The following is a 27,751-nucleotide window of genomic DNA, read 5'->3' on the forward strand; positions in this document are numbered from 1 at the left end:
GAGAAGCAGTGGCCTAGTTCAGCTATCACGGCTGTTCCACTGCTGGGCTGAGTGAACTAACAGTCAGCCCATGCAAAACACAAGCATTGAAACTCATCTGGTTCCCCTAAACGTCCCCTTATTGGATTAAAATTCTGAAAGATTGCACATGTCAAAGATTTCACCAAGGTTTAGGACTCATCTCCAGCTGGAATCAGGAAGAAATCTTCTTTCCTCGGTGCAGTTTAGCACAGCATTGCAAGGGGTTTACACTTTCTTTTGGACAGCTTCTGTCCAGTTTATCATTGCAGATGGGATACAGGCCAACCATGACCAACCAGCACACTTTTGCTACAGGTCTATTTTATTATACTCACCAAGGACAAAATCATTATTTTTGTAATAACTTTCTCATAGAATACTTATTCTGTGTTCTGCTATGTTTTATTTCAAGTGTGAGTCCTTCAAATGGCCCAAGCTTTTCAGTCACTTACATGCCAAGTGATGCCTGTCATGAGCTGGCAACTGACTTACAGCCAGGGTTTCCTTCAGGCACCTGAGCCATGCCAAACTTTGTAGTATATAATGTTTAGACCGCTGGAGCTTAGATTCATTCTTAGCTTACAAATCAATAGGTTTATGAAAGAATCTAAACATACTTTAAAAAGTCACAGATATGATTGGGGGAAAATCTGACTATTAAGGAAGGATGAAAGATGAGAAGAGAAGGAAATAAAATAGGACTTCTGATCAGCCAAAGCATCAACCACTATTCATTACAGGAGCACTGTGTACCCTGAACTGCCAATTAGCCAGTATTTGCCATGGCAAGTCCGTGGCCTTAAATAAAGCTATTTAGTTTATGCATCCAAAGTTTGATCCCTGTGAAAATGGCTCCTGAAGACTAAGCTAACTCACTTTCACCTCCCACTGCCCAGTTGAGAATTCTTAGATTATCTCAGTGATTTGAGAAGGTGAATAAGCTCCTAACTAATTAATACAGTCTTGTGGAATTAGAGAGTGTCGTGGTTTAACTCCAGCCAGCAACTAAGCACCACGCAGCCGCTCGCTCACTTCCCGTGGTTGGAATGGGGGAGAGAATCGGAAGGGTAAAAGTGAGAAAACTCGTGGGTTGAGATAAAGACAGTTTAATAGGTAAAGCAAAAGCCATGCACGCAAGCAACGCAAAAGAAGGAATTCATTCACTCCTTCCCATGGGCAGGCAGGTGTTCAGCCATCTCCAGGAAAGCAGGGCTCCATCACACAATGGTTACTTGGGAAGACAAACGCCATCACTCCAAATGTCCCCCGTTCCTTCTTCTTCCCCAGCTTTATATGCTGAGCATGACGTCATGTGGTATGGAATAGCCCTTTGGACAGTTTGGATCAACTATCCTGGCTGTGTCCCCTCCCAGCTTCTTGTGCACCTGGCAGAGCACGGGAAGCTGAAAAGTCCTTGACCCAGCACAAGCACCACTTAGCAACAACTAAAACATCCCTGTGTTATCAACACTGTTTTCAGCACAAATCCAAAACATAGCCCCATACTAGCTACTGTAAAGAAAATTAACTCTATCCCAGCCAAAACCAGCACAGAGAGAGATTCCTGAATCTAACACACATTTTCCTTTCATCCCTTTTAATTTCAAGGCATAGTTAATACGGAATATGGTCTCTATTTCGGGGTGGAGACTGGTTTTTCTACAAGGCATATATATTTCAAGCAACAATTGAGAGGGCACAGGAAAACCCGTTGAAAAGTTTCCCTTTCTCCTTCTGCATTTACGGCTTTAATCCATGTTGTTCTGGTTAGCCACACTGCAGTATAATAGCGACTAAGTGACCAAAATTCTAGATAGAGAAGAAAAGAGGAAACCAGTCAAGACTGCACATTGTACAACCAGAGCAGCAGCACATACAATGCAGGGGTAGTTCTACCACACCAGCTCACCGAGCACAGGGCTTTTTTGCAAGCACCTTTACATTGATATTCTATGACAGATTTTCACTATTTTGCATTCACACAAAAAATGAGTACAACACTATAATCCTGCACGTGTCAAACACAGCTTCATGGCTTTTTTTTTTATTTTTAGTAAAGATATCCCACACTTTATATGAGTAACTTAGTAAGATTTTCTTTTTACTGCATTATGGTTTTTCAGAACATCTTGTCAGCTAATATTATCTTCCAATAGCTCTGTGATCTCCCCATAGTTTGCAATCAGCTCCAAGCCAGCGTGACTTCCTGGAAAAAGTCAAAGGAGACTCAATAAAATGCAATTTTCTTCCACCACAAGAATTTCTTTTTATGCTCCCAGAAATGTGCTATTGTTCAATGCCAGTAGGTGGAAACGCTTAAGAAGAGACCTGTAATTTATAAAAGAACAACATGAGTGATTGTTCCTGTAGAAACATTTTGATTTTTTTTTTTTCTGGCAATAGGGGATGTTACAGGATAGAACCATGTGGGTTTTTTCACTGATAGTCCCAGCGCAACCACAAGCAGAAAATAAGTTGTCTGCATTAATTGATAAGAGGGTCATAAATAATAAGAAAATTATATCCTGTACACCAGCCTTCCAGCAGAGCACGAAGAAAAGTCAGGACTTCACAAGTTCTTACTTTCTTCCTCATCCTCTGGTGATATTTTTTCTGATATTTATCTAACTCTGTGATAGTTACTTCTCCAGCAGTTTTAGTCCTGTCCTGGGAAGATGCCAATAATATTACCTTGGAGCAGGGAGAAGTGTTGAGAGATTTTTTTTTAAGATCAGCAACCGAATGGCCTAGTTCAAGCAGCCTGAAGGAGCCTATTTATAGCTGTTCATTGGTGCTACTGGCTAAGTGATGCTTTGTTTTTGTAGCAGGAGCGTATACAGGCTAGAGTTGCTACTGGAACTTCAGGAAGATAATAAGAGACCATCTTCTGAGTAGCAGTGCTCTGCCCTCTCCTTCCTCCCCAATTCCAGGGAGTAGAGGGCAGGTGGCCAAAGAGAGCAAATGGTCATGGACCACGTCATCAAAACATGGAGGGAGATAAATGGAAAAAATGCATAGGTTAGATAAAGCATATAGAAAAGGCAGAGAGACTCAGATGTAGCACCTTGATACTCTTGTTTTCTCTTGTTTTGGGGAGGATGAAACAGCTTGCAGTCATCTGTGCTTCCCGGATGCTACGGTGATACTATGTTGTGATACACAGAGAAAGAAAAAGAGATCCTGCAGCCTGCTGAGGTTAGCAGGTCCTCCCCCCGCCTTTGCTCTTTGTGGGTCTGTTGAGCGCAGTGCTTGGTTGCAAACTGTGTACTTTGTGGAAGACAGGTAAGAGTCTCAGAGCAGAAGACACAAAACTATCCGTCTGTCTAAAGCTCCTCCCTTCAGTGCACTTGCGGAATGACGGTAACACGAGCGATGGGACAGGATGGCAGCCTGAGGGAACCTGGGCACCAAACTGCCCCCACGGTTTCTGATAAAGTGCAGTTTGCATTAAAAGAGCAGCATCCCCCAAAAGTGCCTCAGAGACCTGTAAGACCTAGGTTTGTCTTTAGAGAGGATGTAATTTGCAGTACTGTGAATTCCACATTGGCATGTCTTTTTCTTTTTTTTTATTGAATTGCTCAGTGACATTTTTTTAAAGACTGACAGCATTAAGAGGGTCCATCAGCTTCCCAAGCATTTTTAAGCTGAAAACTACACACAAACATGCACTCATTCCTCCCACTGCTGGAGAGAGGGAGGCTGTGTTATTTTCTCTCTCTTTAAGACAGGGATGTACTTTTTCCAGACTTCCAAATACTGATTTTTAACCAGACCTAAATACATAGTCCATTATGCTCTGCCCAAAAAAGTTCAACTGACATTATCCTCATGAAGTCTGTTTCTGAGATGGGGCCTATATCAGTAATTGGTAATTTTGGGGGTCTTTAGCACAGCTCTAGCAGAAATGCACAGCTAAAGGAGTGTGAGAAAAAACATGTTTTAGTGTGGGAAATGGGCCTGCAAAACCTAAATCTGGAAGAGGATTTAAGAGCCAGTGACAACATAAAAAGCATAGTATTTTAGTTAATCGACTACATTTTACTTAGAAAATGCTCTTTAAATTCTATTTACATAAAACTGAGAAGCACTGAATCACGGCAGAAGAAAAGATTATTCAAAATTGCAAATGTTTGCAATCTTCTTTTGGCAAGTTCAAGCTAATAACCTTAGCTTTAAATACAATCCTATGATAATTTTTTTTTACTCTGAAAATAAAATCACAGGTTTTTAAATATCATTACTGGACAACTGAAAATTAGCATTTTAAATGCATTTTTTCTCTTCTCATCATGGAAATTGATCCTTTCCTGAGGTTCAGGGGGTGTGCACACATTCAGTGGAAACTAGCTTCTGCTTAACCATGAAATGTAAGGAAACGATAATCCTGTGTATTTCCAATGTCCGTGGAAATTTTTCACAACCCTGGCTAAGCCAAAGAGGTTTTATAGGAAGGACAAAGATGTGCTAATCAGCAGTAATGGAAATGAAAGAAAGAATTTTGTGGATCACACGGTCTGTGGATTTTAAGTGTTGTTCAGTGGTCCTTAGAGAAAGGAAGAAGAGTTCAGAAAGAACACTTGTACCAAAACAGTAGTAACATTTTGCACCATCTGCAAGTAATAAAACAAGAAATAAAATAAGTGTAGCTAGGTAACTAACACTGATGTTTCTAATGATAACAGACAAGAGTTTCACCTTTTTATCAGTATATTTTAATGACTGACACCATCTACAAAGGAGCTGTATTATGAAGAAAACAATCTAGTGCCAAACAATCAGAGTGTCACATTTTCTCTGAGCTGCGGATACATTTTCTGCATCACATGAGTCTACATACCCATCCACAATCATACCAAAAACCTTCCCCAAGCCCACCTCCTGACTCCACTTCTTGGGAATGTTTTAGTATCAGAGACAGTGGCAGAGAAGTGAGATAGTTCTACAGCTGCATCCAATGCCCTCCTCATTGCTTCTTGTTTTTCATACTTCATTCATGGGAGGAAGGCTTCTGGTTTGTGCTGGTATGACAAGAACACTTGTATCAAATATGATAGCATGTTCGTGATACTGTTCAAGTCAGAGTGAATAAGCTAAACTATTTCTGACACTATAGCTTTGTTTTTCTTCAGTCATATCTGTTTATTTCTTTGAGTTATCAGGGTTTCTAATTAAATCAAAGAATTAAGAGGAATTATATAAAACTATATGTAGATACACTCATTTAAATTCTATGTCAGCTCATACTCCCACGCCCAATTAGGAGCAGGCTGTATCGTTATTTACCAGTGTGGCAAAAGTGCTCTGGAATGCTTCTGCTGTGTTTCTGAAATCCGATCAAAATGCCAATACATATTTTTAACACCACTTTGTAAAAGAAGATTAAAAGGAACACAGCTCTTTACCAAACTGAGCCATGACAATAGGACTCCATTTGCATCATTTATCTAATACAACAAAATTCATTTTAGAAGTTCAGCATATTTCAAATATTGAACTAGTCTAAGAACATATGAAGGATGTTTCCTTCATGGATGTTTCTCCATGTTTCCTCAAATGTATGTTCTGTATCCAGCCTTTTGCTGCTTCAGCATGCTCTCAGCAGAAGTACATTGAATAGCTAAAGGGCATTCTGTCTTGCTGTACATAATTATTGAAACAATATTGAGTAGAATCTCCAGGCCATTAAATTTCCTTTTTTATTGAAAATTATGATTCATCTGAATGAAAGTAACTCTGGAATGAATATGATCTGCATGTCCCTGATCAGATGTTTTCAATTGCACTAGCTTGAAGTGCTACCTTGAACTTAGCAGAAAAAGTAGCCTAGTTTTCACAGTACCTATTCTATCATTCATCCAAAGGTATGTAAACAGTTAGCATCCATGTCTGGGTTTCAATGCACTCTGTTTTATTACAGCACCTGCCAGTGAAGATCTCAAAGCAATTTGTGAACATTAATCAGCTGAGCCTCATGACTATTTAGCCTGTATGTTATTACACAGACTGGTAAACAGAGATGTGAAAACACATCAGACTTCTCAGTAGGGCTGTAAGAGAAGGGCAGTAGCTTTGTCTTCTCTTTGTCCCCTAGAATAGGACTTTTCTGTCTGTTGTTTCATCTAGAGGGGAACAGAAAGCAGCACTAGTAAGGGAAGCAGACTGGTCCCAGTACTCCTGCTAGCAAAAGATACTGAGCAAAGAAACATGTGTTTTAGTCCAACCACTACCAGTTAGATTCCCTATCCCCTTCCCTTCTGCCCTTTCCTGCCACTGCTGTTGGCACTGTGTCCTGGACCTTGCCAGCAAGCTGGAACCAGCTGACTCCTGGAAGTGGCTGTTGAAAGGCTATTGAAAGATCTGGTTCCTCGGGGCTATGAAATCCTAATGTGGTGTGGCTGAAGCCAGGGAGGAGTTACAGGCCACTCTGGTATTCTTTGCAGGCCGGGCATGTCCCACACGTTGCCAGCTAAAAAACTGAAGTAGACCAGTTTACTCCCTCTCTGATCTTTTCTTATCCAACCTCTCCACATTTTGCAGTGATCATATTTTCTTACATGCCAAAGGCTGAAACATTATTACATCTGAACCTAATGATCTAATCAAACTAGCTTTAATCAGTTCAGCTCAAGCACCAAAAGTGGGAAGATGCAGCCTTCACCATAGGCTATGCAATCCCACCAGGATGCCCAGGCAACCCCTCTGCGCTACCACAACTCCATGAGAGTGGTACCGAGTCAGATGCCCTGGCCACACACAGCTGTAATCACACCTCCCGACAGCTGTGTCTGCACCTTCACAACAGGAGAGAGCCTCTAGCCTGAGGAATTCACAGTTTAAACAGACAAGGCAGAGAAATAAAATCAGAAATCACAAACAAAACTGAGAGTGGTTATGTGGAATCCAGCAAGAATGGTAAGTGTGAAGGATATATGTCCAAAATCAAAGGCTGCTAACTGCTTTTACTAGCAATGAAAGCTCTGCCTTGGAGAGAGCAGAGGCAGAAAAGCTGAGGCTAAGCTCATAAATTGAGTGTTTGTTCCTCTCCCCTTCAGTGACTCCATGACATGTTATCATGTCATTCTTGTAAATGTTTCAAAGAAAAGTTTTTGAACGATAGTGCTTTGCTATAGTCCCTGCTGTTGGGAAGGGCTATGCAAACATCTGCCATATACTCCTCAAATAAAATTCAACAAGAGCTTTTGTTTACATGGTTTGTCCTTAAAACCAGCACTCAGCTGCATCTTTCAGCCATAGCTGCCTTATTAAAAATGAACCTTTTATTTTAAACACAGTACATTTTGTAACAGGAAAATCAATATACAGTAACCCAGAGTACTGCAGACAACAGCTGTAGGACATAATCTGATGACAGAAAGTTGAGAACAGATTTTTGGCAATTTTATGTTCAGCTAATCTTTCACTTTTTGTTTTTAATGGCACCGAGCATAAAGATCTGAGATTTCTCCCCACCTGGTGACCCAAAGCTACACAAAATGAAGAAACCAAGAAACCACTGTTTTCAACATTCAAAGCTATTAAATAAAAAATAAATCAGTTGTTACTTATTTTTTCCTTTATAGGATAGTGTAGGTCTTCCCAGAGCTAGAGTGAGTTAACAGCAGTCTCAGTGATCTCACAGCCCTTAGCAAAGATGTAGGAAGACACTTAAGCATAAAGAGTACCTTGAAAAGGCTACTAAATACTTTCCACTGCCTTCACTTTGGCTGTGGGTAAGGGTGCTCAGCTCTGTCAAGGCTGGGATTCACAATGCACCTATGCTTAGAAAAGTTATCTAGGTAGAAAAGAGGAGATGAAGCCACAGATGTGCCTGGTACACAGGAGTAGAGAACAAACATAAAGATCTTAATAGAGATTTTGGTTTTGATCACCCGTTACTTTTTCTTTATTAACAGAAAGTTTACAATTGGAAACAAACTACTCCATGTATCTTTTTATGCCATCATTAAATACTGAATCTACAAATTAACTCGGGATTTTTGGAACCTACCTATTTGTCCTTAGAAGGTGGGAGATGATTAGCTCTCTAAAATGGCATGTGATTCACTTCGATTGCAAAATAAACTCAGATACATTCTCCTGGTGAGAGAAAGGCTAGATCATTTTGTACTGAAATTGCTTTTTTCACCACATCTCACTGAGTATATTTTTCTCAGGTAATGAAACTGTTTTTTTAAAGGTTTCCAATCAGATTTATGTGGCAAACGCTTTAATTAAGATTGATATATTCCATTTGTTTAGCTTTCAGGCTTTGATGGGGAGTTTTGACTGGAACCGCATTGCCCTCTAGCGCTGTGACGGGGCCGGCGGCGGTGATGTCACCAGCACAGGCAGCGTGAGCAGGCAGCCAGTTCATGCAGAGCTGCCTAAATGCTGACAAACCCTTCTTGGAGACGCATGTCACAGCAGCTAGACAGGGGCACCCTTCCAACAGAACCACAATGCACAAGGGAAAACAGTAAACCTGTCTTTTATTTCAGGGACATCATGATCGAAACAGCTACTTTCGAGCTCCAGCCAAGACTTCTGCCTGCTAAACTCTGTTTAAACGAGTTCGTATGAGAAATTAAGCAAGTCTGAACAGCCTATTATTTCTGACAGGCTTCAGAGGACTTCACGCTGTGCAAGTTTCACGTGCTTATAGCTGACAGCTGGCTGGGGAGATGAGTTCTCTACCTAAAGCTGGCCAGGGCTTTGCAGCAACTTCTTGGGTAGAGAGATAACTTTCAACTGAACTCAGACCATCTGCGTGTTGTGCAAGGGATCCAATCATAACTTGCTATGGAGGATGATTTTTAAGATGAATACCTACCTTGGCGATAAATCCAATTCATCAATACCTGGATATTTGAAAGTTTCTGCACTAAATAATGGCAATCTTTCTGCAAACAACTCCAATGAGACAGCAAGCAATCTGGATTCACCTGCCTTGGATATCAGTAGGGCGATAATTGTGGGGCTTATCCTAGGTGCCTTTATACTCTTTGCTATTATAGGTAATATCTTGGTAATTCTCTCTGTTGCTTGCAATAGACATTTAAGAATCCCTACAAACTATTTCATAATTAACCTCGCAATAGCAGATTTGTTGCTGAGTTTTACTGTCCTTCCATTCTCTGCTACACTGGAAATCCTTGGCTACTGGGTTTTGGGGAGGATATTTTGTGATATCTGGGCAGCAGTTGATGTGCTATGCTGTACAGCTTCTATTTTAAGTCTATGTGCAATTTCTATAGATAGATATATAGGGGTACGTTATTCTCTCCAGTATCCAACTTTGGTAACAAGAAGAAGGGCAATTTTAGCTCTCCTAGGCGTCTGGGTCCTTTCCATGGTGATTTCTATTGGGCCTCTTTTGGGCTGGAAAGAACCAGCACCCAAGGACGATAAAGAGTGCCGTATCACTGAAGAACCATTCTATGCTTTGTTTTCTTCCTTGGGGTCATTTTACATTCCTTTAATCGTCATCCTCGTGATGTACTGTCGGGTCTACATAGTGGCAAAAAGGACTACTAAAAACCTGGAAGCTGGGGTTATGAAAGAGATGTCCAACTCCAAGGAGCTGACTTTACGGATTCATTACAGGAACATTCATGAGGACACATTAAACAGCACCAAATCCAAGAGTCACAATCCCAGGAGCTCCTTAGCTTTCAAACTTTTTAAATTCTCTAGAGAAAAGAAGGCAGCCAAGACGTTGGGAATTGTGGTTGGCATGTTTATCTTGTGCTGGCTACCTTTCTTCATTGTTCTGCCACTAGGTAAGTTGGTAATCAAGGGATTGCAAGGGGAGGGGGGGAAAAGGGTTAGTTGTTTACTACAAAAATATCATAGAAAAAAATCAGATAAATGATAAGCAGATATCATTTTGAGAACTGCAGTGAACAGATGAAAGGAAGGGAAGTGAAGGTAATTAACTTCTGATGTTGGCTTTTTCAAAGAGTCATGCTGAAATTTTGTAAAGTGTGCAGCCTGCAGAAAGTCTGCTTATCTGGTAGTCCTTCTCAGTGATGGGGCAGATGTCAAATCAGGGGACAATATCTTCAGAGTTTATATATTAAATCCCCCTTTATGGTCCTTGTTTGAATTGAATTAGGTTTCAGAAACATTTTTATAGGATGCTTTAACAAAAATCCTAGATAAAAACACAAAAAGACTTTCAGCACTGAAATGTTCTTGTGTTAGTTTACTGTTAGATGTTCAGACTATAATACAGTAGGTCCTCTGGCATTATTAGGTGTCTTAAATGGAAATGAACCTGATCTAATTATGAGGTGCAAAACTCCCCTGAGCTTTGGGAAGCTGAAAAAGTTCTAGTTCTCAGTTCAAATGTCACTGATCAAACCCCAAAAGCAAACACACGAAACGCACTGATCCCCACAGAAAGGTTCTCATTGGTTTCAATAGGTCTTAGTTCAGGCATTTCGGGAGATTGCCATGTAAGCTTTTGGCAGCCACTTTGTTCACTTTCAACTTTAAAATATTATTAAAGCATTTGATGTAGCCTTAACACATTGCTCTGTGTTCCCAAGCCCTTGTGAAATTTGCTTGTATTGTCTTTAATAGTAGCATGACCTCTGAAGTGGAATATCTCAGGACATTGAATTACTAAGCTCTCAAAAATATCTGTCCAAAATTCATTTCTCTGAGACACAATCTGGCAGCCTAAATATGGAAAGAGGTGGAAAATGAAAAGGGAGAAAGAGCCTTTATTAATATTCTGTATTCGTGTTCACTTAGTTACCCTACCAAAATATTTCTAATTGAGCGGTAAGCGAATATTTTTAGACACTGTTGTAGAAAACTAAACTGAGTTCAGCAACCTGGTCCTGGTGAAGTGTTATAAAATTATAATTGCAGTGAATGTGTAATATCATTTAGACTAGAATCTTTACCGCAAGACAACTACTTAAGCTATTGCAGGGCAACTTTATAATCTCTAGCTTATTGTTTCATAAACTTTAAAATCTTTACGATTCAAGATCTGCATAAAGCTAATGTTAAGGATGTGAAAAATTCCAAACAGAAGGAAAACTGTGAGCAAAGTTCTCTTTGGCTACTTTGGCTACTCTTGTGCTGGCTCTTAAAGAATGTTTATAACATAGAGCAAATTTCCAACTATTGCAAAAATGCATATCTGTGGATAGAAATATATTTTCACCATATGGTACCAGTAGTAGCTAGCAGGTCATAATCCCCTGATAAAGTAGATTACCTCCTTGATTTTGAATTACTGAAGGAACTTTGGAGAAAAAAAGCAAATGTGAATGCAGTAGAGCATATCCTTAGCTAGCAGAAGCCAGTATAGCTACTGACACTGTTCAACAAACACAGATGCAGACCAGTCCATTAAAAACATTATGGTCACAGGGCAGAAGCAATGTGAGAAACAATTAAGTTTCTTGAAGGAGTGTCAGTTTTCCCTTTGAGAAGTTATTTCAAAACTCCTGGTCTTTCCTGGGAGGTTTAATCAGTCGTTGCTTAAGACACCTGAGTGGAGAATTTATTGCTTGTCACAATACAATTTTATCCCTCATATAAACTGTGTTCAAGGCATCAGACAGATGCCTGAGGTGACAGACTGAGAGCCTCCACCACAGCACACTGTGTGCTGGCAGAGGTGCTGGGTGGGCTGAAGGGCTAAACCCACTGCTGTGGGCTCTGACCTGACCCGGACCGAGTGCCTGTAACCCCCAACATGCTCACTTCAGCGCTGTGAGCATCTGGTGCCCCACAGAGCTGAGGTTCAGAAAGAGTTGGCATTGCGTCAATTAGAAGAGTGAAAAAGTCAGCATCTTGGCATTGCAATATAGACTGCTGGCTCTCCTGTCCTCTGTCTAGAAATCCTTTCAGGGGCCCAACTCTTAACTGACACCTCTAAGAAACAGGGAGAAAAAGGTATACGTAGTATTCAATACAGTATCCAAATGCATTTAAACAGTAGGTACTTTCCCTTTGTTTTGCTGACGAGGAATAGGGCTGGGTTTGTTCCTTGTCCCTGATCTCTTTTTTTAATTTATTCAGCACACTCCAGAACCTTGTATTTTTCATTGCTGTGTATCAGTGCAAAGCTAATTAATGATGTTAGGCATGACTAAAGCATTGCTCACTAAAACAGATGGGGAAAACACCTTTTCCTGATATGCGTTCTTAACTGGAGGAGAGGGTAGAGCCAGTGGAGAAAGACTTCTTAAGGAGCTTGCGGTGTGCTGCATTCTTCATACCAGAAATCTTTTGCTCTGTGTCTTGAAGTCACAAAATTAAATGAAATACTATTAAGAACCCTTACAAAAAGCACACAATGGTATGAAATAAATTTCAGTGATAGGCAGATTGTAGAATCCAAAAGGTACTGATGATTTACAAAACTCTCCATAGGTGCTCTGGGCTGCTTTAATCACAACCCACTCGCTCACCAGTGCAGGACTGCAAACTACAGTATCTTTTCTGCCACTGAGTCCAGACTGGAAGGATATACTGGAAGGATAGGCTCCTTTCTTAGCCTGTGTTTCTCACACCTTATATTTGCACCATTAACCCAAATCATACCCTCACATCTGCATCTTTACTATTATTTTTTTGCTCCCTGTTTCACTCAGTAATGCCATGACTCTGCAGAATGGCATTAGCAGAGCAGCTCTGGATTTCTGAGGATCCAACCACAAAAGATTTGACAAGTTGGTAAACGTTATTTCTGCAACACCCCAAAACCATGTCTTAACAAATCTGCTTACATGTAGAGGAGTTTCCTTCATGTTAAAAGTGTTCTCAGCTCTTCTACTAGTTTCCCAGACAAAATTATAATTCTTCCACTCTGGCATTTCAATATATTCCGCAGCTACCCATTTTGATATCCCAGACAAAGGATTATTGCATCAGGTGACAGATAGATACTGGGAACTGATGCAGTGCTGAAAGGAGGGATATTGCTTGAATAAATATTTCACAACAAAGGAAAAGAAATAATATTAACACTTACAGAGTGTTTTTCAAGCAAGAATCAAAAGGCTTTGCAAGGAAAGCTCTCTGACAGAGCTCTGTATACAGCTACAGAGAGGAATTACAGCACTGACACTATGATGTACTGAGCATCATGAAATGATCAGCACGAAGAATGACCCACAATCTCTTTTTGTAGGACTGAACCATGCTGCCTTTAGTGTTAAGCACCTGATGATGCAGCAAAACTGCTATGAAAGAGAATCATTTGAGAAATTTGTTTTTATTCCAGTAGCTACCAGATATTCTTTCCAGACAGCAATAGAGCTATAGAATATCCTTGTTGCAGACATTCATAAATGCTCCATGGCTTTGTAAACAGTTGTCTTGCCACTCAAAATTATTTGTGGTACAGCATAAAAAATAAAATGACAACATATATGTCTTTGAGACAATTTCTTGTGCCATAAATTCAGTGACTCAGCTTTGAAGAGTAAATATCTTGCTTCTTTAAAATAAATGTTTCTTTTCTTCCCCCTCATACAAATCCTTTCTTAGGCATCAGGACTATATTAAATATGCATTGCTGAAAAATACTGAGTAAAATAGATGATTTTTATCTAAAGAAAGACTAGAGCCCTGCAGAAATAAGGTAACACTCATTAAAACTCTCTCCTTTGAACAAAGGAATATCCAATTTTATGCCAATACTTGTGTTAAAAAAATGAAACCAAAATGAAGGATCATATGTTTCCCCCTGGCTACTAGGTGAAAGTTTAGTCTCATTCCTGTTAAATAAGATATCAGACTGGGCTTGCCAGTCTTCTCGCAGACTCAGACCTCACACAACACACCCACACGCACACACACACTCAGTGTAAAGGGAAAACTCACCACCTCCACCACTTTACCCAAAGCATATTAACTTCCCCAGCCTAGTGCTTAACTCCAGTGGAGATCAGCAGAGCATTATTCACTTCCCAGTTCAGAGCCTCACTCTCCCTGCTCCCACAAAACCTGTGATCTTATCCACTGAAGTCAGAAACAAAATTCTTGTAACTTAACTGGCAGTGGGATAAGGTCCCAAGAGCCTCATAATGAAGATACAACTGTTTTGACTATCCTTATATATTAAGCTTTTGAAACCTCTCTATAAAATAATAAAAAAGAATACAAAAATATTCTGCATGCTATAAGTCAGCCGATGATACAAAATTATTCTTAAAATAAAATGTTATTCAAGTACAGTATGTAGATTTATGTTACATCAGGCCAACCTCTGCATCTCTGCACCAAGAATACCAAATTAGGCCACTTAGTTTCCCATGGGAAACACTTCAAGGCATTAGGTCCAGCGCTGTCAATGCTACTGGGTTCTGCTTTCTGCAAGGCTTTAGGCCTGGTTTGTCTTTCATCTCATTTTGGTCTTGCCCCCTCTTCCCCTCTCTAACTAACCTAGCTCTCTAGATTTGATGCCCTCAAGTTAATAGTTATACAGAATTTGGACAAATTAATGATATATGTGGCAATCTGACCCTCTGCCCACTTGCAGGTCAATCTGTGGTACAATGTTCAATTGCACGGGTGATAGCAGGAATCTGCTCCTCCTATTTTCTAGCCAATTCCTGTAAAACTAAACATCATAAGGGCATTTCTTGACCAGTACACCATGTTTTGTCACACATGAAGGACTAGAATATTTCAAGATTATTCATATTACTACTAAAATAGCCTCCCTTAAGCCCTGGTTTAAGCCTTTTGGTTTACAAAGGATGCTAATTACCAGTTACTTACAGACTTCTATTTTTTAGAACAAAGTTGTTTGTTATCAAAGCAGATGAAACTGCATAAATTCTGAAGGACTGGGTACTTCCCATATAGGTTTTTGATTTGCAGGTCAGAGAAACAAAGGGAAATCTTTAAGATTTCCCTGTAAGACTGTACGCTTAAAGCGTACAAAAACAAATATGCAAAGCAATACAGAAAAACTTGAATACCAAGAAGTTGACTCATGGTGACTATTCAGCCTCAGGGATGACAGCAACTCCTGTCTCAGGTGATCAGAAAGCTCCAAGGAAAAATATTCAGGACTGAGCCACTGGGCAGCAATAGGAAATCTCAAAACTATTGAAATCAAAGATAGGAGAGAAGTGGTAATTTCAGAGGAAACACTTATTTCAGCATCCAGCAAGGCAGTGGACACAAGGTCCTTATGCCAAAGGCATTTGCAAACACATATGCTATTGCTCAGGTTGGTAGTCATGATGAAAGCACTGAGTAAAGTTATACATGTGCATATGGCCCTGAAGCATTGAGGCCATACCTCAGAATCTCAGCTGAATGTTCTTTAGTGTACCTACCTGTGAAATACAGACATGAACAAAAAGTGATGAGTTTTTTAGTATCTTCACTAAAGTCATGCTCCGTAGCCCATTGCAAGATTTTGAGCTATTTTGATGGGCTTTCAAGTGATACCTAGAAACTGAAAAGCAATAACCATCAGTCTCTAAGTAACAGAAGAGAAAAAATATAGTGGAAGTTCATACAATATCTTTGTAGCTGTGTTATTCAATTCCATGCTAGAGTCCTATTATTTACCAATGATGTCCAAGACAGATTGCCTCAGTTGTAAGTCAGAAGCGAGAAGGGGAGAAAAAGACACCAAAGCGTGCCCAGTAATTGAAGATATTTAAGTATAATAAATGAAATGTCAGTAGACTTAGATTAGCTTTTCTAGACTCCCTTAATCAGCTAATCCTTTGCAAAACAAGCATAAGCTCAGCCCATATTCTTTCTAGTTAGCAAGCTGCAAGTGTCTGTAACTCTTTTGGACAAAATAAAACTAGCAATAATATCATGTTTCTGTCCCTATCTACTGTCAGTTTTAGAGTACCCAACAAGATTCTCACTAAAATTGATCTTGATTTTATCATATTTATGTGAGGGCAACACAATTTAAACACAAGTGAATCTTCCCCATGGTGTAAGTCATCATAGCTATTCTGGACTGAGAGGTGCTATTCTGGACATCATAGCTATTCTGGACTGACATAAGTCATCATAGCTATTCTGGACTGAGAGGACTAGTATATACAAGGATATATAGGGTTTGTGTCACAAATGTAAGTGCTTGATGGAATTTTTCCATATGTCATGTATTTTCCATATCTTGTATCTCCATATTTTGTTATTCAAGACATACTCGGAATTTTTGCTAATATAACAACTGTGAATGGGGCATGAAAAACCTTAATCCTGTTGCTTTTTTTAAATTATTCTTTCTTAAACTACAGATTTCCTCTTTCTTTTTGTTTCTGGGCTGGGCAAATAAAGCTCTTATTTGTCTTTTCTACTGTTCTTCTAAATATCAACTTGCAAATGGTCTGTTGTACCGTAAGTTTTTAAAAATAATTTTCAACTCTCAATGCTTTAAGCATCATCATCTTTTGTATGACACTGTAGGAAGGACAGCCATGGACTGCAGACCAGAGCAGGATCTCTGGAAATGATAGATTATCTCTTAACTTCTGCTTATCGGAGACAATCTTACCATGCCAGGACTGCCAATGTTAGTAGCTCTGTGATTAAATATGTAAGCGCTGTCCCTTTAAAAATGCAAATATAGCTACTCTACTTTGCAATTGCTTGTAATATAAGAAGGTGTAGCAACTCTGGGTTTTCGCAAAAAGACCTGATCCCTATCTGTACTACAACTTCCATCAGCAAAGCTTCAAGGGAGATAAAGTCCTGGTTTTATTTTGGCCATTGCAGATGAGTCTCTATTTTTGGAGCCTTTAAAAGGCTCTCAAATTTGAGCCATTGTGAATGAAGTTAATGCAGGTCTCATAGAAGTGATTTGTTAATCTGAAATATGAGGCACCCTTTATTAGAAAGAGAAAGTGTGGATGGTAAGAAATTGTGGATTTTAATTAGGATAAGAAAACAGAAACAATAACCTTTCTCAGCCTACAAGACAGCAAGGAAAATGTTTTCCTTAGGCTTTGCTCTTACTCATGAACGTATCTGTAAGGGGAAGTACTCTTTATGGTCAGATTTGTGTATGTCTGCTACTTTAATTTGCCTGTTTAAAAACTCGTCTACACGGGATCAGGCCTTAGATTGGTAGGAGTTACTAAGTTTAGTTAATACCAATAATGTATTGGTTTGCAGACTTTTACTTCCCTGTTTGAATTGGATGCAGGAATGAGTATAAACCACTTTTACCCTGTCAGGACAGTTAGGGGAGGTTTCTCTGTGTGAATTCCGTGACTCAACTGGAAAACAGGGAAATGAAAGAGTCAAGGGCTGAGGACTGGTTGAATGATACCTTCATCACCCCTCACAAGTGTTTGCTCACTGTAGGGCCAGAAGGCTCCAGCAAAGAGAATCCCGCAACTGCTATAGGCAGTCAGTTCTAGGACATAAATTCCTCACAACGAGGACACTTTTCTTAATAGCTGTCCTAGATCCTTGCACATATTACATAATGTACTATTAACACAATGAAGAATGAGAACTGCTGTACTTGCAACAGCATTGTATTTGTATTTCTATTTCTCCCACACTATCTTCTGCAGTATCATCCTCTAGTCAGTTATTCCTTACTTGATATTCCTCCTTCCTCAACAGCAAAGTGCTACCCCCCAACACACACACATAAGTTACCCACAAACACGGGAGTGCAGCTCTGCAGCATGTTGGTGACTGCGAGCTACTGTGATTCCCATGGTGTCCCCCAGCCTGGCAGCCCGGGCACTGCTGGGATATGCACCCCAAGGCATCCCACAGAGACACCAGCATGCTCAAAAGCCATAACCAAACGCTAGCCATCATTACTGGTTTGTAGCAGTTATAATTTAAACATCTTTCCTTTAATTTCCTTTATTTAATTTTATTCTGTTGATTTTGGATGCTCTTCCTATTTCTCAAGATCTTTTTTCACTGTTATCCTAACCCTCTTCTCCAGAAGGCCTGCAGTCCCTCCCAGCTTGATCAACTCTTAATTTTATAACCATACTCTCTATTTCATCCTCTACTGTCTGTAAACTGTGGGTTTTTTTCCTGTATTAAATAAGTCTGGGAGAATGTAAACAAACACTGAATGCTGGAAGGAAAGAAATCAGGAGCTTTAGAAATCCAATTAGCTTTAAAACTTTGGCATGCTGACTTGGCTAAGCATGTGGTAAAAAGGACTGCAGAAAGCTTAAATAAAAGATGAACACATGCTTTCCGCATTCTCTAAACTCATACTCATAACAACTCTGGTCAGAGGCAGCGTATTACTTTTACAGGGAGAATTTTACTAGCTATACGCATGTAGCATTTGAACTTTCCCTGTTCATTAAGAAGTGGCCGTAGCTCAGCCATTAGCAGCTACCAGCAGTTACGGCTGCAGCAGCCATCACAGCGTGAACTGCAGGGGAGAAGCGGAGGTTCCCAGCCAGGCCATCAGCAGCCATCTACTGCCTAGCACTGGGAAAGTCTTTCGCTGATCACATTACAAATTTGATCAAGTCACTTTTCGTAGTTTCGCAGTTCCATCATAAAACGAATGTCTTGCAAAACAATACTCATTTTTGCAAAAGTTGTCTTCTCGAGAACAGCTTGAGAGACAGGGTTTGGTATTGTTGAAGCTTCCTGTTTTTCATGTTTCAGAACTCATTTGTTATCTCTTTTTTTTTCTTTTTTTTTTTTGCAATGCTTTTCATCACTACAGCGATTTTTAAAACATTGGAATTTTCTCTTGTGGAGAATGTTGAAAAGTTCAGATTTAACTCCAGTCAGAATTACTCCAATCTGCACAAAAATGGAGTAATTCTCTCCTCTGAATGAAGGAGAATATGTTTGCCTTACAAGGTTATCTTAACATTTTAAATTTGACCAGACTCTATAACAAAACTTCCAAATACTTATTACCAATTCTCTAACTATTTCTATTTTATGGTATTCAAACAAGAACGTGGTTTTCTCCCCAGAATACCCTCACTCAGTGTTTCCAGTTTTGAAACGTTTAATTTTCTACTTGTTACGAATAGAGACAAGTAGTTTCAAATTTTATGGCTTTTCTTTAATCTTAAGACAATGACAAAAACCTGTGCAGTGAAGCTCTCCTTCTACCCCATTATTGTTTCACAATATATTTTATTGTAGCTAGTTTGCTATTACTGGAATATCAACTGACACACTGCAAAGCACTTAAACAACTCCAGACCATTTTGTTTCAATAAAAACAAATGTTGTATTTGTTCCAGTAAACAGGAACATACACTCACCCTAGGTTGGCTCTCATCTAAGCAAAACTAGATTTAGAAGATTTTGAAATGTGATTTTTTGTAACGGGCAGAAAACATAGGACCTGACAACCCAAAACTCATCCATAGAGACTTTTTCTCCTTAAATCCAGGAAATTCACAGTACTCCTGCCCAACTATTATCTAATCTAAGTATCAAATACTTGATTCTGAACAGAACTGATGATTCTATGAGTAATTTAGATACTTGATATCAAATACACAACTTATCAAAAATGGATGTTTAATTAATAGAAAGTCAATTATCACAACATAAAGTGATTAGAAAAGAGATTAGCAGTTGGAGTTAAAAACTAAATAAGACATAAGGAGAGTAGAAATAAATATTTAAAAGTTAAGAGGAAGAAAGGAAATAAGTAACTGGAAAATGAACATGCCTGGACAGAAAAAGAAAAAGCAGAGATATTAAAGAGAAGGCAGACAGTAAAGGAGAATGGTTAATTTTAGTTTAAAAAATCATTAATAGTTTAAAATTTTCCTCCCACCAGGTACAAATAATAAATATATGGCATTCTTGAAAATGCACACACAGAGAACACCCTCTCCCATGAAGATCACTCACACAAACGTTAACATAGGATGTAAAACTATTCAAATGTCCCTGTCGGATGCAAGCTGCAACATACTGGGCTATGTAACAGGAACAGAGCCAGTATATGGAGCAAAGTGATTATGCCCTTTTACTCAACGCTCATTAGATCGTGTCTAGAGTACTGCATCCATGCAGGGGAAGACAACGATAAACTGGAGTGAGTCCAGTGGAGGCAACCAAAACAATCACGAGGCTGGAGCACATGGTGTGAGGAGAGGGTGAAGGAATAGGGCTTCTTCAGCCTGGAGAAGGGAAGGCTTCAGGGGACCTAATGCAGTGTTGACCCTGCTTTGAGCAGGGGGCTGGACAAAAGACCCCGTAACATCCCTTCCCACTGCAATGATTCTGTAATTCTATTAAGTTCTTGGCTTTCAGTCCCATCACGTGTAAATATATATATATATATATATATATATATATATATATATATATATCCCTTGCATGAAGGATAAAGGGAGGAAATATAACCACACAAGGGAACCCAGTGATATTTCACAAATGACTGTCATCACAAACAACTGTTGATCACTTATACATAGTTGTTTATTTCCTCTGTGTGGCTGGAAGTAGCACACAGAGCAAAATGGCAGAGAGATATCAAAGGCAATTTTAAAAGTTTTAGCTCATAAACATTATCTTACGTGTTATTTTTCAGATTTAAATTCTAGCTAATCACTATAGTATCTGATCACCTTGTGTATGCACACAGCTGGAGTAGCAAGTTTTCTCCCTTCTCCTGGAAGTAGTTTGGGGGGTTTTGTCTCATTGGTTGGTTGCATTGGCAGGGCTAATTTTGATGCTAAGTTCTTTCTTCCATAAAATGGAAGTGGAAACTCAAACATGTCCTGTGTATTACACTTTTGTCAAGAGGCTCACCAACCATTACATTAAGGATCCTTAAATAGAAGGTCTTACCTTTCCCACCCTCCTTTCTGTAGGAATACAGTGGTCGGTTGCGAGAGGCAGCAAAGGAGCAGATACCTAGATGGAAGAAAAATAACAGAGCAGGAAATATGAGAAAGTAGTGTGTGTGCGTGTGTGCACTTGTGTGTTTCTGCTCTGCAGAGGGCTACATCAAAACCTCCTTCAGTGAAGAGTTTTCCTTAATTAAGAGTATGGGGATTAAGCCAGTTCAGAAGATTTTCCTGCTGCTCACCCTGCTATTTTCAGGATTCTTCCAAAGTCCACTGAAGTCCTTATGGGCCTTTACAAAGGCTTTCAAAGACTCCCACCGACTCCAGTGGATTCTGAATTGTAACAGCTCAGTGACGTTCTGGCCAGATATTCTGCAGAATATGTGAAGACAATTAATATGGGAAATTGTTTCCCACAATGTTTCCTAATTTCATTGAGGGTGCTTTACTGACTTTGTGTGTAATAAAGCATTCATTATAAAGAACCAGTCAGACCCTAAATGAAATTAGCTTTTACTAAATAAAATACTTCTTCTTTTTTATGATATTTGCTGTTGCTCAGTGTATTTCCAAATTGAATAGCTCTATTAAGTCTGGGGAGCACAGCTGGTTAAACTAATGGGCAAAAACCAATCAAAACCGATCAAGTTGACTGAGTCTCCGAAATATTTCCTGTTCTCCACTTGTGCTGGACACAGGCTTTGCAAAAACTTCATTGGTGTCAAAGTTGCAATCAGAGGCAAGATTGTGATGCTATGTAAAGTAAGAGAATAGAAAATATACATCCCCTTAGAATGAAGCTGTTAAACATGAAGCATCAGGAGAGTGATCAGTTTGAGTAGGGAAGTCACTCTGGCTACCCTCATCACAAATCAGTCACTGACGAGATAATCATATGCAAAATTTTCCAGACATTTTGAAAAGCAATCTAAATCAGTACAGGGAAATATTTAATCTGTTTATCAGACTGCGATGGGAAAGTAGTTGGAGATTAGGGGAGGAAATATTAGTCTGATGTTTAGAGAGTGTGTCTAGTAGGCTTAGCTTTATCATTTTATCAAGGTACTAAAATAGCCCGCAGTTGTTTGCTCCTGACAGGTTAATTATGAGGTAAAGTATGTGTGCAGCTAAATAAAAGGTATTGTTGTTAATTCCAAGAATAAGGTAGGGAAAAGGGTAATGTTAAAAATACACAAGCTAATCAAAATATTTTTCATATCTTTATATGGTGAAAGGCAGTGGAGCTTTGCTTAATAGTCACCAAATTAAACTATACTTAGAAGTACATGGCATGTATAGCAACATCCATCTAAACCACCTTCTGGATCATAAAGAACAGCTTTCCTTCTCAATCTGTAGAAAACTCAGGCTCGAATTCCAGCCAGTGAGGAGGGATGGAATACAAAAACTCAAAAACTTTTCTAAGCCCTGAAGAGAATAAGTGCCCAAATAAGTATCTGTCTCAGACATGCAATTTTTCTAACAGTAAATCCTCAACCTAAATAATGGATATATTTACAAAGGGGATCTAAGACTACAGTGTAAGTGGGATTTCAGTACTGCAAATGTAAAACTCTGCTGGGCTGCCAAAACTTAAGCCATAAAGTTTTCCTGAGGAACACAGTTATATTCTGCAGAGTTAATCAGAGAAACTAGGACTAGAAGGGATCTGAAGAGATAATTCAGTGCATCCTCTAACCCAAAGGCTGGATCAGCTTTTCATAAATCGGTAGATGTGTGTCTACTCTGTTTTTAAGAGCCTCCAGGGTTGGATTTTTTCACCCTTCTTAGGCAGTCTGTTCCAGAATTTTCCTGTCTTGGAAGACAGAAAGTGTTTCCCAATCCATAATCTTAGTTTGTCTTGCTGCAATTCAAATCATTGTGCTTCACATATTTGCCGCTGTGAATGTGGAAGACAATTTAATTTCGTTCTTCTTTGCAGGTAAATTTTATGTTTTTAAAGACAAATTGTCATGTCTCTCCTCAGTCCTTTTTCCTTCACCATGATGGAAGTTCTATTACAAAACTACTACATTTCAGATCATCTGTAGCTTTTGGTGGTGGAGGATCCCTTCGTTAGCCATGGATCCCTTCATAGGTGGAGTTTTGCTATGATCATGTAGTCATCGCATGTAGCCTCTGCAGGGCCAGCAATGTATCTGATCACATGCATCAATCAGTTTCTGTTAATCTCAGAAAATGTTCTTGAATTCTGCTTTTTCTTGGGTGGTGGCAAAGGTAGCAGGACCCACCAAACGCATTCCCTGAATGTGCTGTACTACCCACTGTGAGTTCTAGTGGTTAAGAGAGTCGTGCCAGGTCTCATGGTTCTCTTCCTGGTAAAACAAAAACTTTCTTAATGGTGAAAATTATTTAGCACATGACCTTCAGCTGATTGCTTTTACCTTCCCCCAGCTCAGATTGCCCACTGGTAAAATCAGGAGGATGGCACGAAGTCAGGATGATTGACAGATGAAAGTGCTATCTGAGAGCAAATGAGTCGTGGCCCCTATATATGAACTTATTCTCACTGAGACTGCAGTGACCTCTCTTATTGCTAGGGCCTTCTTGGAATAATCGTCTACCACCTGATTTCTGAAAAAACTAGGAAGTAATAGCGCATAACACCATAGACAAAATTCATAGATGAAATCCATCTCTGATCAGAGCAGTTGCATATCTATCTATCTATATACACATATTAGGAAGGGTAGATGAGTTAAGAATTCTATCCAGTTTTAATACATCAGTCTGAAGTAAGAGCAATTAACACACCCGTCTATAAATCAATGGCTTATTTATCAGATTAATATTCCTTGTTCAGAAAAGCATCCTTCTTCACCTTCTTGTGAAAACTTAATCTACTAGTTTGTGTATAATTTAAGAGTCAAGCAACACTTGAATTGTGCTGTTTGCAGAAACAGGAAAAAGTGGAGAATGAAGTAGTGTTTAATGATCAGTGTTTTCATTAACTCCTTGAGGCTTATTCCTGAATGTCTTCGTTTCAAAACTTTTCTATTGTAGTTAAATGCTGATCTTTATTTTTAAATCACATCATCACATAGCTTTCCAAACTGATCTATTTCCAGATTTTCTGCTAATGACTCAGCTAGGGTCATGATAGCTTTTAAATGATTGATCAGGGCTCAGTGATTCTTCTAGAATCAGGCTGGAAAACAAGGTGCCTCCGTCAGTCAGGGTTGCTGTGAGGAAATTCTCTGCTCTATTGTGTTGCTGCCCTTTAATATAAAAGAGCTTTGAAAATGCTTGCTGCAGCTGCTGAAAATGGCCTGCTGTCATTTTTTTCAAATGGCATTTGAAAAATAGATTATCATGAAAGATAGGCATAAGCTCCTTACCTTTTTTTCTTAAGGAACACAGATTTCTTGAAGCAGTTTACAAAAATTTGCCATTTTTCAGCACTCGGTTTTTTACCTTTTTCCCCTACTTAGTCTCTTAGTCTTTACTGTATGTAGTTATATTCAGTTCATGTGCAACATAGATTATACAAGCACAACTCATTTATCTGCATTGGTTCCCAGTTTTCTTCTCTATAGCTTAGCTCATTTTATTTGTCCTTCAGGAATTTCATAAAATTTGTCAGTAAACTTCCTTAATATTTTTTTTTTATTTTATTGAAAACTATACCATATAATTTACTCTGTCCGTATTTAATGAACCTAAAAATATTTAAATCTGGTAGAGGAATGTCTTGTAGATTTTCAATTGCTACAGTATGAGAGAAAGGCAAACCAACTGATCCAGAAAAACTCACCACTGCTCATTCACCATTCACACATAAGAAAAAATGGGAGCTCCTTAGCCACTTCATGAGGTTTAATGGGCTTTAAGAGCTAAAAATCATTTGCATTTTAAAGGAGTTCCAGAAAACAATTTAAGAAGTTTATCAGTATGAGCTCCAAAAAGCTCCTTGTTGTACATAATCATGCTTTGTACTTGTTTTGTAAAGTCACAAAGCTTCTCTTTTCCCTAAATTGAAGGGAAAATATCAGCAATAATTATTTACAAAATGAATCCTGAAAAGGTTTGCAACTGTGCATGCGGGAGGTTTTGGAGCATATTCCTCATCTTGGCTGCAGTTTCAAACTTAGATCATTTTTTCTAAAGCTTTACAAGAATCTGACACCCATTTAACAGCTTATTCCATAGAATCACATGAATTGCCGCTGAATCTTTCATCAGAGTATGTAACACTCACAAGACACAGTTTAAGTGCTTGCATTGATTTTATTTATCTGTCGGAAATTCATTGAATACAATTTGTAGTTTATTGATGTTAGACGTTGTACTCTGTACTTTCTGCAGTAACAATCAGGACAGATGTAGGATCTCCATCAGATGGACAGAAGAGGCATTTGTCAAACCCTGAAAATCATTAGCAGCAACAAAGCAATAAGGGACATGGGTTCAACTTACAAGAGTCTTGCACATGGAGAAAAAGTCAGTAAAGTGCAGAAGTCATGAAAGAAATACTATGAACCTTGTAATGTAAAACCTCCGTTTTAACCTTAAGGACTAGCATGTTGCTTAGCTCCGAGGCAACAGGTAGAGCTAGTGCTAGCTGGCACCATCACAAAACACTGCCAGGGAAAAAATCTATTATTCTGGATTCACAGGAACTTTCCTGACTCCTGTTGCCCAAGTGAGGGGGAGGAAGAGTCTCTCCAGACAGCTGATGCCATCTCAGCATCTTATTTTCTCTTCTGAGCCAGCTCAGGGACTAGTTGACACACTGAGGGCAGTGTGTGGGACCTGTGAGGAATGATACATACTTACCCCCCTTTGGCTTTCCTGTGAGCTAAGGAGACTCAGACCCCTATAGTCAGCACCAGGCCAGCATTGTCAGCTAGATAAACAGCAGTATCTGCTGTGGCACATATGAGCTATTTACCCAAGAAGCTAGGAAGTCCTTTTGCATAGTTTTGAGGCCCAGGCTATGGCCTCTACATTGCTATGAGATGGGAAATATGCCTAGAATCATATCCCTCCCCACTAAGGCATCCTGACAGTCACAACTGACTCAGCTGCTTTCACAGCCCAGGGAATCTGAAACCACTCCGGTGTAAAAGGTCGCTCTTCTCAGAGATGTGACGTTCAGGCTTGACTGTCACCTTCCATTTGAAAAACTGTTCAAATCTAACTCCAGTTCTTGAAAGAAGAATTCTCTCCTGAATCCTTGCTCTTTGATTACTTTGGCCAGACACAAAGGTGTTTTCCCAGCTGGATAACTGTTGAATGCCTGTTTTGCTTAAAAAATGTCATACATTCTTTTATAAAGCCCCATTTGCTAAATTTAGCTGATCAATTGCATGTTTTTAATACTAAAAGTACATGAAATGGATTTCCCAGTATGAGTTTCTCATTTGGACAGCCTCTTTAGGGAAATTATTTGGTTGTGAATGGAAGAGGAAGTATTCATAAAATAACCTCTTTGTTTGGGTTACACCATTGTTATGAATGCCTGGGATGTGGGAAGTACCACAATTAACTTCAGGTTTCAAGAGGTTTGTACTATCATAACAATCTAGATAAATGGGGTGATGTTTAGGAGCTGCCAGAGAATGTATTAGAAGTTATAAGGTACATTTGAACACACTCCTTCCAGGAAGCCTGGGAACAGTTAGATCTTTTTCTCCAAAAATGGCATTTGAAAGCTCTTTGAAGAAGGCACCACCTTATTCCATGTGTGCATTGTGCAACAGCTTGGACAATGGAGGTTTGATCTTTCATTGGGATCAATAGATGTTAGGGCAACAGATGTGTACATATAAACACAAGGACTGCTTTTTCATTTTTAATTCTACATTAATTATGTGCTCTTTTAGCTTTCAGATGGTGGAAAGCATTTCCTTATTAGCTTTAAAAATAACAAAAATAACATTACCAAAAGACTAAAAATGAAAGCCACATGCATTAAGGATTTTTAATAAACAGATTCTAACAGTGATCTGATGGGACATTTACCCTTCCTAAAGGCAGGCAAACCAAGTATCTCAGATATTGTCTCTGCTTGTTTCTTCTGGACAGGATCTCTGTTTTCGGCTCTGAAGCCCCCTGAAACGATCTTCAAGGTGATTTTTTGGCTTGGATACTTTAACAGCTGCTTGAATCCAATCATCTACCCTTGCTCAAGCAAAGAGTTCAAGAGGGCTTTTATACAAATCCTAAAATGCCAGTGCCACCGTCGAAAGCAGCTGGGGTGGTGGGCCTACAGCTACAGAAACTGGAATCGGTGCTCCTTTGAACACCCTAGGAAGGACTCTCTGGAAGACAGTGGGAGTTTCCTAAGTGGCAGTCAGAGGACATTATCTTCAGCATCTCCCAGCCCCGGCTACCTGGGCAAAATCACTCACCCACATATGGAGATGTGCACATTCCAGGAATGGAAAAACTCCAGCTCCTTCCTGAGCCCCTTACAGGAAGGAAGCAGACAAAAGGACCCATGCCAATTCTTTACCTTCAATCTCTTAACAGAGCGCAATGGACACGTTCCTGCTGGCAGCCAAGCTTCCAGCAATGGGGACCATGAGGCCATCTGTGACACACTGAATGGCAAAACCGACTGTAGAGCAAACATGACGCTGGAATGAACAGATTCTAAACAGTCTGTTCTCTTTGTACACTAACCTGTTTGACATTTAGCCCAGGTGAAGAAATGGACCTTTGCACAGTTTCTCAGTATAGTACTAGAAGGAAGCCAGTGAGGAACAGGCAGATTTATGTCACAAGGGCGGCAAAGTGTAGGGGCTGACCATATTTCCAGTCAATTGCCAGAGAGGCTAGTGAAGCAAGAACAGGAGGCAGGGAAGGCGCCGCATAAACCCAGGGAAGTGCACATCCAATTATTTAGCTGTTGTGGAAGTGCTGTGGAACAGCCAAACACATATGTATATAGAAAGAATGTATAAATATGGGGGTGGGCAGGGGAAATGTGT

At 39.4% G+C, this 27,751-nt stretch overlaps 1 protein-coding gene across 1 annotated transcript; it reads left to right on the forward strand.

Moving 5' to 3' along the window:
* The first annotated feature begins 8,827 nt into the window (after positions 1 to 8,827).
* ADRA1B (adrenoceptor alpha 1B) lies at positions 8,828 to 27,431 on the forward strand. Its single transcript, XM_072872765.1, has 2 exons — positions 8,828 to 9,800; positions 26,844 to 27,431. The coding sequence occupies exons 1-2, from the start codon at positions 8,828 to 8,830 to the stop codon at positions 27,404 to 27,406; spliced, it is 1,536 nt and encodes a 511-aa protein (XP_072728866.1). The 3' UTR covers positions 27,407 to 27,431.
* Positions 27,432 to 27,751: the final 320 nt, after the last annotated feature.

This window comes from Ciconia boyciana, chromosome 9, assembly GCF_034638445.1.
Source record: "Ciconia boyciana chromosome 9, ASM3463844v1, whole genome shotgun sequence".
In the NCBI taxonomy this organism is placed as follows: Eukaryota; Metazoa; Chordata; class Aves; order Ciconiiformes; family Ciconiidae; genus Ciconia; species Ciconia boyciana.